The sequence below is a fragment of the Ahaetulla prasina genome, chromosome 2 (assembly GCF_028640845.1).
Source record: "Ahaetulla prasina isolate Xishuangbanna chromosome 2, ASM2864084v1, whole genome shotgun sequence".
In the NCBI taxonomy this organism is placed as follows: Eukaryota; Metazoa; Chordata; class Lepidosauria; order Squamata; family Colubridae; genus Ahaetulla; species Ahaetulla prasina.
This window is the reverse complement of record NC_080540.1, coordinates 229,406,325-229,424,170: the sequence shown is the minus strand read 5'-3', so window position 1 is coordinate 229,424,170 and position 17,846 is coordinate 229,406,325. Positions and strand designations below refer to the sequence as shown.

The following is a 17,846-nucleotide window of genomic DNA, read 5'->3' as shown; positions in this document are numbered from 1 at the left end:
TAACTCTATAAACTCGATCCACATCCCAATTCATAAAATCAACACCTCTCCCAAGAAATTCTCCCAACAGTTTAGTCACAACATCTCTCAAGTCTTCTTGGTCCACTTCTTCCAAATTTTGAAACCTAAGGAAATAAGACATTTTATCCATCTGTAGTCCGAGCACAGCATTGCTTGTCGTCTCCCTCTTTTCTGCACTGCCGCATCTCACCCTCCAGACCTTCCACTTTCTGCTTATTTTCTGCTGAGACTTGTTGAGTATCCTTTAAATCCTTTTGGATAGTCACAATTTCTGCTCTTATTTCATCCAGTTTCTTGTCCATATTAGATAACTTTTCCAGAATTCTCTCCATTTCTCCAGCAGTTGGTCTCTGACCTTTTGCCATTTAAAAAAAAAATTTTTCAAAATCCTCAGGCAGGCACAGTATCCTTATAATTTCCTCCGGATCCACCAGGGGGCACTCACAGGAGCAACGAGTCCAGAGTATAGTTAATCAACCAGGAAGCCGAAGGGAAGTGATGTCATCAAAATTCTCATAGTGAAGGCGGAAGCTGGACGCCACCATTGTTCCCCAGAGGGAGGGGGGGCCACAAACCCTCCCTCCTAAATTTCTCCATCACCTCTTCTCTCCAGAGCTCCACAAAACCGGTAATCTTGTTATTTTAAGTTCTCCTCTCTCCAAAGTGATTCGTACTCCTTCCAGTCGCAGGGGAGAAAACCCCCGCACCGAGTACTCCACCACGCTTGCCGATATTCCCTTCCCTTCTTCATTCCTCAATTCTTCTCCGTTCCCTGTTCACCACCAGGCTGCTGCAATTATAAATCCAAAGCCCCGGTGTCACCGGGCACAGCGGCCCAGGCGACGACCAAAGTAATGGCCGCGGCCTGTGGCCTCCGCACCCCGCCGAGCCTAGGACGCGCCAGCATCGGTCCCCCCAGTCCTGTATATCGGCTGGGAGACCCCTGGCGAGCCGTCCGTACGGCAGGTGTCCTTTTCGGAACACCTGGCCCCTAAGGGCCTCGGCGGCGGCCGGATTCGGACACTGGAGGCAGGAGAAGCCTTCCAGACGTCCGTTGCCACCGGACACCGGAAGTCGTCTCCCACTGGTGCTTTACTTTCATCATATATTGCTCTCACCAGATTTAGCAATCACCTTCAATTCTATATTTGCAACATTCCATTATTTAAGCATATCACTTTTTCAAACATTTTCTCTTCAAAAAGAGAAATATTCATCACATTTAAACGCTTTTCAATGACATCCTGAAGGTCAAAAAAACCAGATCGGCATGCTCTCTGCAAAGCATAAAATTGCACCATTTTTTCCAAATTTTGGTCATTGACAACACTCATGCCCTTTCAGTCAGAATTGTGCCACGCAATTTCCCATGCACACTCAACAAACTGATCCTCCTCTAATTTTTCCATTTACAATTGTTATCTTATAAAGCAATCAAGTAACGGTTAGAGGGCAGTATTGCAGGCTAATTCAGCTCACTGTCAGTAGTTCCTCACTGGCTGAAGGTTGATTCAGCTTTCCATCCTTTTGAGGTCAGTAAAATGAAGACCCAGATTGTTGGGGGCAATAGGCTGACACTGACTCAGAGAGTGCTGTAAAGCACTATGAAGTGGTATATAAGTCTAAGTGCCATTGCTATTCCTATTGCTAATGTCTCATTCGTGCAGTATTTCAAGGAATAACACATTAAAAGGTAAAGGTAAAAGTTTCTCTCGCACATGTGCTAGTCGTTCCCGATTCTAGGGGGCGATGCTCATCTCCGTTTCAAAGCCGAAGAGCCAGCGCTGTCTGAAGACGACTCCGTGGTCATGTGGCTGGCATGGCTAAATGCCAAAAGGTGCATGGAACGCTGTTACCTTCCCACCAAAGGTGGCCCCTATTTTTCTACTTGCATTTTTTATGTGCTTTCGAACTGCTAGGTTGGCAGAAGCTGGGACAAGTAACGGGAGCTCACACCGTTACGTGGCACTAGGGATACGAAGCGCTGAACTGCCGACTTTTCGATCAACAAGCTCAGAGTCTTAGCCACTGAGCCATCACGTCCCCTTAATAACACATTACTGTGGTCTAATTGTCAGATACAGATGGAAATTTTAACACACATTAAACAAGTATGCAACCACCTATAAGCAAACTCTATTTTTTAATATTTTTGCAGTTAGTCCATATTAGGAATTAATTATAATGATCGTAGCAGCAACACATAGCTATTTTTCTATTTATCACATTCACGGACAGCTCCCCAGCAGCAATTTTTAAAGTGATCCTTTCCTTCATGGGGAGGGTCAAGCCACAGTTCCACCTTTATAGCCACTATAAGAAATATACTAGACTTCTCTGGATGTCTTGAATGTGGAGGAACATATGCAAGTTTAACTCTGAAGAGACTGAGCCACTCGTATTTGGACCAACCAGGTCTGGAGATGTTCCTTTGGGACTGGCATGCCAGAAGCAGATGATAGCTGTGGCTATCAAGGGCCTTCCACAAATATGTCCATAATGACCAGGAGAGCCTTGGCACAGCTGGTAGTGCTTTGGTCATTTAAGACTTGACTACTGTAATGCATTCTTTATGGGACCACCCTTGAAGCTGCACCTTGTCCAGAATATGGCATGGGCAGTTATGGGACTTGCACAGTATGCCCATATAGCCACTTCTGGAGTTGCAGTGGTTACCAATAGGCTTCTGGGTGAAGTTCAAAATGCTGGTTATGACCCAAAACCCCTTTATAGCATAGGGCTGATTATTTGAGGGTCCAGATCTTCTGTAGCTTCTACCATCCTACCTAAATGGGCAGAATCAGTATATTTTGGGTGCCATGCATGCCCAACATTTGACATTTTACAGCTTTATTTTGACCGCATGACCTCCAAGTGCTCTGGAGGATATACATGGCCTCAGGTCCTCATCCCTTCATTAAACCCTAAAGCAGAGTTAACATAATGCTATTGCTTAATTACACAACATGCTATGCTTGAATTAGTGGCTTTATTTACTTAAAATATTTATACAGCCACCCATCCTATACCAAATCCCGGACTGCTCCCAAGCTTTTAAATTATTTGACCTAATTGTCCCTTTTCCCAATAATGAATAACGTCACTACTTCTAAAAACAAAACAAAATGAGACTGCTACATAAGCCTTTTGGAAGTGATAGTCCCAAACTAAATCCGTGACTCAAAAATTACAACTTTCTCCATTACCCCCAGGATATGCCCAAATTATCCCCGTGAGTGTAATTACCCACTATGTAAGAACACTGCAGTAAACTGCATTATAGTTTAATGTAATTATCTGGTTCACAAACCACACAATCAATAGATTCTTGCAACCTGCTGAACACAATTTATCCAACCCCCCTATCCTTAGCCTAATTTAGCTTTTTGCATAAACCATACTAAAAAAATATAAATTTAGGCTTAATATAGTGGCCAGGTTTGTATAGTCATTAAACTAAAATTAAGCTATTATGTATTATAATATAATATTTGAACTGTGTCTCTTTAGGGGATTAAAAGCAGTATTTTCAGATCATAGCCCTTCATTAGACCTCCTATGGGAAGTGGGTTAAAAAAATCTTTTCCTTCCTTCCTTCCTTCCTTCCTTCCTTCCTTCCTTCCTTCCTTCCTCCCTCCCTCCCTCCCTCCTTCCCTTCCTTCCTTTCCTCTGCTTTTCATTGTCAAAGGTTCAGTCTAGGACATGAAGGAAATGAAAAGAGGCCCAGGTCTCAGATGAAGGCTACTGAATAAAAACTGCTCTGAATATTCTGGAGTTAATAACAAAATAGACCCCATTGTTTACAAAGCCATTTGATTAGTTTTTGGGAAAAGTCATTAAAAATATTCATTTCAAAACAGTTTTGTCATATCCAAACAAGAAGAAAGGATACTGTGCCAAGCAGTGCCAAGTTAGACATGTCTGTGTAAATAATGATAACATGGAAACTTTCATTTTGGTGGTGGAAGGAAAATATCTTACCCTTAGAAGAAAGGAGAAAAATAATTTTGAGTTATCTAAAGTTCCTCAGAAATTCTGAAGACCGAGCTCAATAGTACAATTTGCAAATGAGTTTTACCAAAGTCACTTCAACAGGGTTAGCCATCTCAAAGCAAAAGTGGAGGGCCATTTTGGATGTTTTCCTCAGCCCCTCTGGCATGCAAAAGGCGCAGTTAGTGACACAATGATATAATTGAAGTTAGTGTTTTGTTTCTGGATAGGTTTAAAATACAAACTAAGCCTATCAAATGCCATCGGGAATAAGTAGCCCTAGTCTGCATGTTCTTTAAGGAAAAATGCAAAATCCATGCCTCACTGAGGATCAAAAGTTTGGTCACCAAATATTGTTCTGAGCTTATTCTAAGTCTTGAAAAATGGAGGTTGCACAGAGTTCACAAGCCAGGGAGAGCCCATTCCTGCCATAAAACCAAACAGGGTAAAAGTATCAGGCACTGAAGAAACAGTTGAATAGATTACAGGTAGCCCTCGACTTAAAACCATTCATTTAATGACCATTTCAAAGTTACAATTACATTGAAAAAAGTCATTTTTTAGACTTATGACATTTGCAGCATCCCCATGTTCACGTGATCAAAATTTGGGTGCTTGGCAACATATTTATGACAGTTGCAGTGTCCTGGGGTCACGTAATCACCATTTGTAACCTTCCTAGATGGCTTCCGAGAAGCAAAGTCAATGGGGAAACTGGAGCCATTTAATGACAGCATGATTCACATAACAATCACAGTGATTCATTTAACAATCAGGGCAAAAAAGTTCATGATATGGGGTTCTGATTTGGTCGTAAGTCAAGTACCTGTACCGTCGCCTTCGGCATGACCTGAGTATAACTCATAAAATCATCTGCTACAATGTCCTTCCTGTCGAAGGTTACTTCAGGTTCAATCGCAACAATACACGAGCACACAATAGATTTAAACTTAATGTGCACCGCTACAATCTTGATTGTAGAAAATATGACTTCAGTAACAGAGTTGTTAATGCCTGGAATGCACTACCTGACTCTGTGGTCTTTTCCCAAAATCCCCAAAGCTTTAACCAAAGACTATCTACTATTGACCTCACCCTATTCCTAAGAGGTCTGTAAGGGGCATGCATAAGAGCACCAGCATGCCTACTGTTCCTGTCCTAATGTTCCCTTTGATTGTATCCAATTCGTATGGTTATTTCATGCTTATACTTATATATACTGTTGTGTTTGACAAATAAATAAATAAATAAAATAAAATATAACAAAGAGGATTCTTTAAACCCACATGTTTATCAGCAGATCAGCAGATTCGTGTCTATTTAGCCAAGTTCACACATCACATAGTTATGATTTGGTTTAACTATGCTTGCTTACAAGAGCCACAGTGAAGCAGTGGTTAGAATGCAGTACAGGTAATCCTTGAATTACAACAGTTCATTTAGTGACCAATCCAAGTTACAACCATTCAAAAAGTGAACTTATGACTATTTTTCACACTTATGAATGTTGCAGCATCCCCATGATCATGTGATCAAAATTAAAATGCTTGGCAATTAACTCACATTTATGATGGTTGCAGTGTCCCAGGGTCACAGGATCCCCTTCTATGACCTTCAGACAAGCCAAGTCAAGGGAGAGGGGGAGCCAATTTCACTTAAAAAACGTGTTACTAACTTAACAACTGCAGTGATTCACTGAACAACTGTGGCAAGAATAGTCGTAAAATGGGGCAAATGTCTCACTTAACAACGTAAATATTGGGCTCAAATGTGGTCATAGGTTGAGAACTACCTGTAGTCGATAATTCAAAGTCACACTAAATTCAATTTTATTTTGTTTATATCAAAATTTTAAATACTGGTATTAATTTAAAAAAAAAAAAAAGTATCAAAAGCAGTGGTTTGAAACATCATGCCCGTGGCTTCTCCAAATCAGGAAGAGTGAGTGACGTGGGAAAACAGCTAGAAAATTCAAGCATTTTAAACAAAGATTTGTAATTTGGTAGCAATTTTCCTGAAACAAAGATGTTTTGCTCATAGCTTCTACTTTCTATTATGTGGAAGTGCACACACATGCACTACACACAACAACAATAGCTTTGAATTGTATAGTTCCTCTGGAAAATGATTCTGAAACAGACAAGGATTTTATAGAGATTATTCTGGTTCATGAGGTCAGTGTCTCTGCAATTAACTATACACATTAAATACTTAACTCGGAAATGGTCAATTTGTGGGTCCTCCACATATAATGAAATATAACACCTAGCACAGTGGTAGGTTGCCCCCAGTTTGGACCAGTTCTATAGAACCCGTAGTAAAACCGGCGGGAGGTTCTGCCCACTGACCCAAACGTCATCAAAACTCTTCTGCACATGTGCAGAACAGCATGCGCGGGCACGATGCAAATCAGTAGTAAAGGTAAGTAGAACCCACCCCTGGCCTAGTAGCCCCGATCAGAAAGCTTAATAGTGTGAGAAGCTGAAGTTGAATTTCAGAGATACATGTCTGTAAAAATAAAAATATCTGGAAATCCAGGACAGTAACACCCCACCCCACCCCAAATAAGTGGGGCTATTTTGAAACATACTGTAGATTGAAAAAAAAGTATTTTGCTATATTTTGGGTGCATTTAGACAACTGTTTTATGAGTACCCTAAACTAGGGGAAAATAAAACAGGAGGGAAATCATCTCTTGGTGGTTTGCTGATTAAATTTAGTTCCAGAATTTCTGAACTTGCAACCAAGGGGTTGGGAGTTGAACGCAGTAGTAAATTCCTTATCCATGCCCAGATATATAATGATATGAATGAAACTTGTCTCCTACCTGTCCAAGGCAGTGCTGGTAGGCATACTCCTACCAAACCCTCGCACAGCCATCTGATTAAAATATGGAATGCAATGGAGATTTGCTGCAATAATGGCCAAGGAATCAGAAGGGTTAACAAAAAATCCATTTTGACCCAGAATCATGTAGCGGTCCTGAAAGAGAAAATAAAATATATTGGATAGGGAAAGGGGAAATGAGTAAGTAAAGAACATCTACAATGCTTGTGCAAAAATAGCTGGATTCTCCCTTTTTTCAATTTGCAGTCTAGCAAGAGGGAGATCCAAAATTGTTATTTGGCTTTAGTCTGTTTCATACGGTAGCACTCAGCTACATGGCTTGATCTAAACCCCATGGAGAAGTTTAATTTGGTTGAATAAATTATGAAAAAATATATATAATAGCTTGTGACTCCAAAGTTTCATATTATTTTTTCCTGGAAACATACTCCCTTGAAGAATAGTAACATTTCCCCCTTACATTAAGCTTGATTAAAAAGGAAGGAAGGAAGGAAGGAAGGAAGGAAGGAAGGAAGGAAGGAAGGAAGGAAGGAAGGAAGGAAGGAAGGAAGGAAGGAAGGAAGAAAGGAAGAAAGGAGATACCTTTTATCAGTACTCCTTCATTGGGAACTGCAAAATCAATTTTGAACTTTTAATTCTTATTTGTATCTTATAACAAAGTATAATGTTATCAACTGTTTTCTTTAATTGAACTATGAAGATTTCCAATAATTATGCCCTATAAATCTTTCACTACTAGATGGGAATTGTTCTTCAACAATCTTTTCAGCAAAGGAAGGATAAACAACCATAAGTTAGAATGAGATAAAGAATTGATTTAACTGGAAATATCAAGTCCAGTATTACATTTCCTAAAGTGGTCACACAATACTTGGTAGAAAGTTCTTCATGCCCTAAACAAAGGAGTTAAAATGTGCCTCCAAAGTATCATTTACACTGGTTTATTTATTTGTTGCTTACTGATTAAATCAGAAAAAAAAAACTTTCATTGTTCTACCAAGAACTGGAGATTATTTTGGTAGTACTATGAATAATGCAAAATGGAAAAAAAACCAGAAGTGAGATGGGGTGGAGGTCCCATGGCTAGGTTCAGCTGTATACACAATTTGTTTACCTGACACTTAGAATAGAATAACAGAATTGGAAGGGACCTTGGAGGTCTACAATCCCCTGCTCAGGCAAGAAATCTTATACCATTTCAGACAAATTGTTATCCAATCTCTTCTTAAAAACTTACAGTGTTGGTGAATTCACAACTTTTGGAGGCAAGTTGTTCCACCAGTTCTAACTGTCAGGAAATTACTTCTTTGTTCTAGGTTGCTTCTCTCCTTGATTAGTTTCCTTGATTAGTTTCCACCCATTGCTTCTTGTCCTGCCCTCAGGTGCTTTGGAGAATAGCTTGACTCCCTCTCTCTCTTTTGTGGCAATCCCTGAGATATCTGAACACTGCTATCATTTCACTGCTTCCAACAAGAAACTTCTATCAGTTTTCCAATTCTAACTGCCAAGCATTTCTAATACCATCAAAGAGATGCATACATCTGTCTGGAAAATCCATGAGATACATTATGAACTTGAAATGTAAGGTATATTCCAATACATGTTATGAACTTGAAAAAGCTACAGTTGATCCCCCGTAAGCAGCTAAACGATATATTTTAAAACTCTAAATATTTTAACACTGAATCGTTCGTAATAGTGAGGGAGTTTTAAGGTGCATAACTGATAAACTAAATTGTTAATTTCTTCTGTGCTTAAATAAAAGTCCAATATCTATGTGAAAGATAGAAATCCTTTGAAAGTTAAGTCACTTTCAGCTATGAAGTTATTTTCCCCAAAACCTACCCCGTCAGCATCAAATGCAGCTCCAAATCCGTACTCTCCTCCTTTCATTGCTTCCAACAAGGAAGTGGCATATGTTAGGTTTGGATCAGGGTACTGGCCACCAAAATCTTCCAGAGGGACACAATCAACTGCAGAATTAGCAGGAGCTCCCAATTCCTCACACAGGATCCTCCGGACATAGGGGCCCATCACTGCAAAATGGATTTGCCTTCAATTTAAAGACCATTTTCAAATAAATATTCAGAACGAACACCTTCATGCATTTAAAAAAATGGATTTGGTTTGCATTAAACAGGGTCCCAAAGGTGCTTTTTCAAGAGGCAACTGGACTTCCTTGTTTTTCTTTCAAGATGTTTTGCTTCTCATCCGAGAAACCAGAAAGTCTAGTTACCTCTTGGAAAAAGCACCTTCTATGATCTGGATGACTGAGAATCTCCATGACATTAAGCAGGGTATTATATCACCCTCTATTAGTGATAGAGAGTGATATAATACCCTCTATTAGACAAGGTATCTTGCAATTCTCGAAATAAAAATGCCTCTGTATTTATATGCATGTAATCTCCTTTATTAAATGTAATCTCCTTTATTTATTAAACGTAGTTTCCTTTATTAAAGATTGAGGGCAAAAGAAGAATGGGACGACAGAGAACGAGGTGGCTGGATGGAGTCACTGAAGCAGTAGGCATGAGTTTAAATGGACTCCAGAGGATGGTAGAGGACAGGAAGGCCTGGAGGAATGTTGTCCATGGGGTCGCGATGGGTCGGACACGACTTCGCAACTAACAACAACAACAATCTCCTTTAAAAAGATGAATGCTAGAAAAGATCAGTTTATTACCATATAACTTAGGGAACAAATTACAATAAAAACAATAGCAAAACCAAACTATAATCAATAAATCAATGAAAATAGGTTCAGCATTAAGCACATGGAATAGGCACCATTTTTTGTTTTTTTTTGTTTTACAACTATTTCAGAAGGAATGCAGTAATTTCACTAAGTGGTAAGAGCCATGTCTGATTCAGTTTTAGGGCACTTCAGAAAAATGAAACAAATGTATGATGTTTCTGTCATTTATTGCACTTATTTTGTTCTCTATGGAAGTATAGGTAGTAGTCATCTTACAATCATTCATTTAGTGACTGTTCACAGTTACAAGGGCACTGAAAAAAGTGACTTATGACCAGTTTTCACATTTATGACTGTCGCAGCATCCCCATGATCACATGATCAAAATTTGGGCACTTGGCAATTATTTATTTATGACAGTTGCACTGTCCTGGAGTTCATGTGATCATCACTTGCAACTTTCCCAGCTGGGTTCTGACAAGCAAAGTCAATGGAGAAAGACAATTTCATTTAACAACATCAAAATTCACTTAGCAACTGCAGTGGTTTGCTTAACAATCGTGGCAAAAAAAATTGTAAAATAGGGCAAAAGTCACTTAACAACTTCCTTGCTTAGCAAGAGAAATTTTGGATTCAGTTGTATAAGTTGAGGACCACCTGTAGAATATCTAAATTGGCAGTTTGTCCACTTTTTCAGCTACACAATTTGGTGACCCACTAGGGCCTACCCCAGTTCAGCTGCTTATGTCATTTGTAAGCTTGAATCAAAACCAAACCGATTAGCGTGGTGATTAATTTAAAGGCAGTTTGATTCTGGATTAATTTGTACTCTGGAAATTTCCAAGTGAAAGTCCAGCTATTTTATAAAAGTCGTGAGAACACAGGGCAGCAATATATGCCATCTGGTATATATTAATAAGTAACAAACTTTATTTGGGAAAAAAACCCATGAGAATGCTTAAGAAATAGCTGTATAATACCAGAAACAAGTCAAATATTCTACTAGTGAACATTTTATAGCAGTGGTCACACTGAAAGAATTTCATGTTTGAGTAGTAGAAAGAATGGCCTCAGGAAATGAAAGGAAACTGATTTTTAAAAAAGAATGTTGTTCTACTTAAACACCAACATCAAACGTAATTAAAAGAAGAGATAGATTTTCTTCCACTTCTGCAAAGAATTTTGTGGCTCTTTGAAAATATCTCCTTAGCCAATTGTTGAGGGAAATAGCTGGTATGAGGTCATATATCTAAACTCAATTATAGTATCTGCATTTTTGTGGGGAGAAGAAAAACTGAATAGCATTTTTAAAAAATACAAATGGAAAACAGGCAGTGGTTGAAATGAGATATCACTTTGCGTATAAGAATGTAATAGAAAGATGCATTTCAACCATTTATTTGTGGTATAAACACTCTTGCCATATTTAACTTTCCTCAAGATGATAGTAATTAATTATTTTAAAACCTATTATTGAAGAAACCAGTTTGTGGGCAAAAATGTATACACTCAAAAAATGTAATCATGTATTTTTTCTTTATCTGTCACCTTTGCCCCAGTTATTTTTGCCACATTTGAAGAACTTCGGTTTCTACGAATTCTTCAACATATAATCCATTAAATGCATTTGTCATACCAAGTAACTATATCACTGTTAAGAATAAATTATCTTAGCACAGAGGTAGCAACATGTATGTGGAGTTGCTGAAAATAGTTTAGATCTTAAGGGCTAAGGAGCTAGATTTCTCTCTCTATATATATATATTTGATGTCCTTTCAATTCAAAAAGAACAAAGCTATACTTTTCATGAGTTAACTGAAACAAAAAGTGTCCTGGTCACTCAAGAACTGCTTTTTCCCCAGAGCTAAATAATATTTTGGTTTTCAGCTGAAGAAAGGGGTTTTTCCCCTTCACTCTCATCTCCAAACTTAAGTCAGTAGGAAATTTAAGGCACCTCTGACTCTGTCCCACTCTCACCATATACATAACTCCCTTAAGAACATGAGATATGGGAGACATTTTGAATATTATATTTAACAGCAAAATCATGTGCATTTTTCTGTGTTCATTGAAGATCACTCTCTAGCACAGGGGTCTCCAACCTTGGCAACTTTAAGCTTGGAGGACTTCAACTCCCAGAATTCCCCAGCCAGCTTTGCTGGCTGGGGGATTCTGGAAATTGAAGTCCTTCAGGCTTAAAGTTGCCAAGGTTGGAGACCCCTGCTCTAGCAAATGTATTTAGAAAATATTTACAGACCCCTCACATCCTAGACATAAACTGTTTCACCTCCTACCCTCAAAACGACGCTATAGAGCACTGCACACCAGAACAACTAGACACAAGAACAGTTTTTTCCCAAACACCATCACTCTGCTAAACAAATAATTCCCACAACACTGTCAAACTATTTACTAAGTCTTCACTACTATTTATCTTCTCATCGTTCCCATCACCCATCTCCTTCCACTTATGATTGTATGATTGTGACTTTGTTGCTTGTATCCTTATGATTTATATTGATATTGTTTCCTCATTGCTTATTTGTACCCTATGACTATCATTAAGTGTTATATCTTATGATTCTTGATGAACGTATCTTTTCTTTTATGTACAATGAGAGCATATGCACTAAGACAAATTCCTTGTGTGTCCAATCACACTTGGCCAATAAAAAATTCTATTCTATTCTAGAAGGATAGCCTGTTATAAATCAATAGTAATTAATTACTGTATGAGTTTTAAATCTTATTTTCAGCATTTTAAAAATCAGTGGTTTACATATTGCATTAAAAATGGTGCTCTTTACCTCCATTCATGGCATCAATTCTGATCTTAAGTTGATTTGGCCCAGTTAGCAAGCCTCTAATAGAACTGAGATCAAAGATGGTCCGCAGAAGATTAAGGTAAACCTCCACAGAGTCCACTATCTCAACTGTGCACAAAAGATCAAACAAAGAATGTATGTCAGGATACTGTGGTTAGTTGTAAGTACACACCAAACCAAAATTATTACTGCAAAAACTTTTATCACTGAGTAAGTGAAAATCTACGTCATAAACGCTTTGGGAATTAACCCAGCACCTTTATCAAAAATCACCGCTCAATTTGGCAATTCAGTGTCCATAGTAGAATTCGTGCTAGGATTGCCTGAACTATTTGAAAGGGCAAAGTTGCTTAAAAGTTGCTGAATCAGCAGAAGTGTTTTCTGTTCATGTATACGTACATGCATGTTCAGACAACCTAGCAAGGTCCTTGGAGTGTTTCACTTTTAAAAATACAGGCCTCAATGCTTTACTGTACCTCCGAGTGTTACTTTAAGGATTTTTTACTCAAAGGGTTACTTCACAAAATGTTCCACTGAATGTTTTTGGTCAGTCATTATTTCTATCTGATCCTGTCAACTCTGAATGATATTGTTAGCTTTTTGGCTATTCTAGGAGTAAGCAAGGAAATAACTTGAGACACGCTTAATTTATTTATTTGTATTTCGTATTTCTTAACTACCTATCTCCCTCAGACAGGGGCTCTGAGCGGCAATAATCATGTTGGACTGATAAAGGCACAAGCAAAGATAGGGTTATAAGTTCTAAAACTCACTATATTACTTCCAGAACTGTTGGCACACAATAGAATAAAACAAAATATCAGTAAGATATTGAAAAGTCTAAATTTAAACCACATATGAAAAAACTTTATAAAATGACTATATGGCTTAGTAAGACAATGATCATAAAAATCCATAATCAATTTAGCAAAAATAAAGGCTGTAGAATGAGAAACTGAAATTTCAACTCATGCTTTAAGTTTAGAAGTAAAATGCCTGAAGAAAAGTATGTAGAATGGGAATGCTAAGCTAACAAGAACCAGGGAAACAGAAAGTTAGATATTAGTTTGAATTTCAATCACAGCCAGAACAAGATCATTATCAATATGGTATTTGCCTTTATAGTACTAAAATTTATATGAGACTTATAAACAGTTGGGTAACAAGGGAAAAGTCACATTTCCATGGTGGATTTCCTATTTCAGTTCTAAAATACTACCATGCCAATAACTTTTTAAAGGACTAACTTTTCAGTTTTAATTGCAAATTTCCACACTATGGAAAAGAATTCAATACCCCGGAAAGGCTTGAATTTATTCTCCAGATCAAACTCCTGTCTTCCCAACCGAGACAAATCAATTCTCAAATCTGGGCAAATGGCATATTCTTCAAGGGTTTTGCTGATCTGATAAATTTTATCAGAAACAACATCTGGAGCTGGACCTGAAAATATAATACAAACATAAGCTGTTTCAATTCTTGAATATTACCACAAAATAAGAGATTAAATGCTCTTAAATACAAAATAAAATCTATATATTATTACGAGATATACAATTGTTTAAATTAACATCGTATTTTAGCAGTGCATGCATATTTTATTAAAGCTTGTTATGGTCTCTGAAATCTTCAGATTAAAACTGATATGAATGTTCAGAAGTTGAATCTTCTGAAAAATCAAATTAAACTCCTTGGGTTTAATGTCTCAGCAAATATTAATTAGTAGGAATTTTTTCAATCTAGTTCAATTATTGGACCCAGATTTTTGGGGGCAATATGCTGACTTTGTAAACTGCTTAGAGAGGGCTCTAAAGCACTGTGAAGCGGTGTATAAGTCTAAATGCTGTTGCTATTGCTATTATGTATAAAATTTTGCAGCTAATGAGCATATTAGAATTTTGAGAGCTTGCAATGTTCTCACAAAATGGCTACCATGCTCTATGTGGAGAGTAGCATATTTAATTTACCATAGGAAAAACTGGTGAGAATATTCCTTGTCGCTCTTTTTTCCCCCCCATACAGGATGCATTCTACCAGTTAACTTTTGGAGGAGAAGATGGGTACATTTCCAAATGGGGCTGCTGTAGTATATCAGATTTCTATTTATTTATAAGTAAAATAATATTTTAGATATTCTAAAGAGGAAATCTAATGGGACAGGAAGCTGTGCCGATATCAACGGAGGCTGTGGCTACTACATCAGACTGCTTGTCACAGATCTCATGCCTAAAACCAAGAGAGATGAAAACATCTCAAAGATTTTAATTCCAAAAAACCTAATAGTTGGAGAAGTGTACAAGCCTTTTAAACATTGTTTAAATATACTGCATTTAAATCTAAGACGTCTTAAGATAGATAGCTGGGTTGCTGGCTGGCTGGCTAGACAGATATAGACAGTCATTATTTTAAAAATTTTATATGGTTATAGATGGTGAATGTAATAGGCAATAGGTAATGTAATAGGCAGGAACACGGTGGCTCAGGGGCTAGGACGTTGAGCTTGTCGATTGAAAGGTCGGCAGCTCAGCGGTTCGAATCCCTGGTGCTGCCGTGTAATGGGGTGAGCTCCTGTTACTTGTCCCAGCTTCTGCCAACCTAGCAGTTTCGAAAGCACGTAAAAATGCAAGTTGAAAAAATAGGGACCACCTTTGGTGGGAAGGTAACAGCGTTCCATGCACCTTTGGTGTTGAGTCATGCCGGCCACATAACCACGGAGACGTCTTTGGACAGCGCTGGCTCTTCAGCTTTGAAACGGAGATGAGCACCACCCCCTAGAGCCGGCAACGACTAGCACATATGTGCGAGGGAAACCTTTACCTTTACCTTTAATGTAATAGGCAAATTCCTTTTTGGACCTTACATTTTTTCTAAAAAAACAAAAACAAATCAGAGTTTGTAATAAGATGCATCACAATAACTCTTACCTCCATTGGCAATGTTAAACTTTACTCCAAATTCTCCTCCAGGTCCTCCAGGACAGTGGCTAGCTGTGAGAATAATCCCCCCAGCAGCTTTGACCTTTCTGATAATGCAGGACACAGCAGGAGTGGATAAAATGCCATTCTGCCCAATAATCAATCTTCCAATCTAAATGCCAGAAGAAAACAATGTCAGGTGTGGTTGATGGTACGTGATTCATCGATTAAATATTATCTCTATTTTTAAAAAGGGAGAGCTTAGTTCCAAACATAATCATACTGGCTGACATCCAAACTGCACAGCCAACGATCACAATAAAACAGCAAGGATTTTCAATTCTGACTGTATTGATGAATAAAGAAGACTTACATATAAGTTTTATACATCTGCATCTATTCCATAGTTTTCACCTGCCTTTTTGCTCCATTATATCTTAGTCTATAGCAAGATTACGGCCGGTGGCCGAAAATTCTATGTGCCATCAAACTGTGCTATAATTGAAAGTCTAATAAATAAAATTAACTTATAGCAATTTGAGAAATCTTTCATTATAAGCTAGATCCATAATGCACATTCATCAATGTCACACAGAATACAGAAATATTAGAACTATTAGAATTATTTATATCATATTATAAAATACAGATTGATGTCTAAGACTTTGTCTCTATTAAGAAAAAGCTATCTTAATAAAGACAGTCAGTGGTATAACTTCAGTAAAGTTTGGGGAAAACACTTGAGAATCAAAGCTGGGGTCTGTAATTTTCTCAATGGAAGTCATTAGAAATCAACTAGGCTTCATCAATATGCAGGAATCTGAAACATGTGGGTTCAACTGTAGGCTTAGACCTTTAATAGGCATGAGAAAAGACAGCAACTGTCATTCATGGGAGCCTTTAGCAGGATCAAAGAATGATTGATAGCTAGGACCTGTAGCTTTCCCCAGAGTCAGATTTCTGGGTTAAAAATAAAGGCCAAGAATACAGTGCATTTCCGAACACTTTGGCTTGCTGTGTTGTACTCGCCAAAATTAGTGTAAATCAAGAAGTAAGCCCCATTCCATTCTTATAGTATGACATAATTTTGGGTATGCAGTTACTAATAATTTGCTCACTCTCTTTAACATAACAAGCAGTCATTAATTGAACTAGTTTTTTTTTCTCTTTCAATTGTGCCCAATTCTCAGAGACTCCCTGGACAAGTGCCTGCAGTTTTCAGATGTGGTTTGCCATTGCCTTCTTCCTAGAGCTAACAGAGGCTGACTGGCCCGTAGTCATCCTGCCAGCTTTATGCCTAAAGTGGGACTAGAATTCAGTCTCCCAGTTTTTAGCCTTACTGAATACATCGAACTGGCTTACTGTACTTTTGTAACATTATTCTAATATTATTTGAGTTTAATATAGAAGTATTTTCAGAGGCAAATAACCTATTTCCCATTTGGCACCATAATATAAATTGACAAGAGCAGAAATTAGTAGAAATACTTTATTACAATTAAAGACCAGATCAAGAGCAGAAGAAAAAGAATTGTGCGTCGGGAAATAAAAATGCAGTAAAACCCAATAATTATGAAATTGAAATCGGTTGAAGTGTGCTAAATTTAATAAACAGTAAAACAAAACCTTGTTAAAAGAAATAAAATTACAGTGATTAGAAATAACAATTGTAAATAAAATAGATCTAGGTGACTTGGAAGTCTGCTTAGATGTGGTATTATCAGCTTCAGCTAGGCATCTTTACCATGAGAGCAGTAATAAATATAAATATAATAAAATGTGGGTTAATAGGTCAAAGTCTCTTTCATCATAGGGACAAAGTTTTGTTCAAATAGGATACTCCAAATTTTAATTCTTGTCAGGTTAAAGCTCTTCTGAATTTAGGAACCATATTTAACTCAAGTATTTAGTTGGCTTCAAAACGGAAAACATATTTGAAAGCCAGTTCCTTGGCACACTGTTTAAAGGCAGCCACTGCATGTCCACATACCTCAGGATTGCTTTAAGAGAGAAACCACAGCACTTTGGTTTCATGTGCACTTTTGTAGATGAAACCAAGTCATCGCTTAAAATCAAAGATGAAAATCAGAAGGGTCAATTCCCTGTTGTAAAAAATGTAATTTCAACCAGTAAAAAAGATACATGACCAAATATTAGTTTCAATTTTGGTCACAACAGCCTCATGATTTAAGTCGATGTTGGGAACACAAACCCATCAAAGGATCCGCAACATATTTTAAAAATAATTTTTCATCTTCTCTAAAGGGAGTGAAGAATCTATATGGTGCCAATTGGGCTCAGAACAAAAGTGGTGGTGTTACACTACCAGCTACACTACCAGTTACACTAGCTGAAAATAGGTATGAATAATGCACTGCTGGAGTAATACAAGGACTGCAGGGCTGTTGCTGATTTTTGTTGCTAGAGACAACATACTTCAAGTGTGCCATGCATAAAACACTATTCTCATATATGTGAAGATCTAAACTTCTTAAATTAGGTAAGCATGAATTTTAGATCACTTAGCAAATGTGTGTGTGTGTGTGGGT

At 37.8% G+C, this 17,846-nt stretch overlaps 1 protein-coding gene across 1 annotated transcript in view; it reads right to left on the bottom strand.

Moving 5' to 3' along the window:
* Positions 1-17,846, bottom strand: part of PGM5 (phosphoglucomutase 5) — a 64,705-nt gene that overhangs the window by 33,122 nt on the left and 13,737 nt on the right. The window contains exons 2-6 of the mRNA XM_058173480.1: positions 15,307-15,469; positions 13,679-13,825; positions 12,365-12,490; positions 8,704-8,894; positions 6,839-6,993 (exon numbers count right to left, since the gene is read on the bottom strand). Of these exons, the coding sequence (XP_058029463.1) occupies positions 6,839-6,993; positions 8,704-8,894; positions 12,365-12,490; positions 13,679-13,825; positions 15,307-15,469 (782 nt within the window). The remainder of the gene's footprint in view (positions 1-6,838; positions 6,994-8,703; positions 8,895-12,364; positions 12,491-13,678; positions 13,826-15,306; positions 15,470-17,846) is intronic.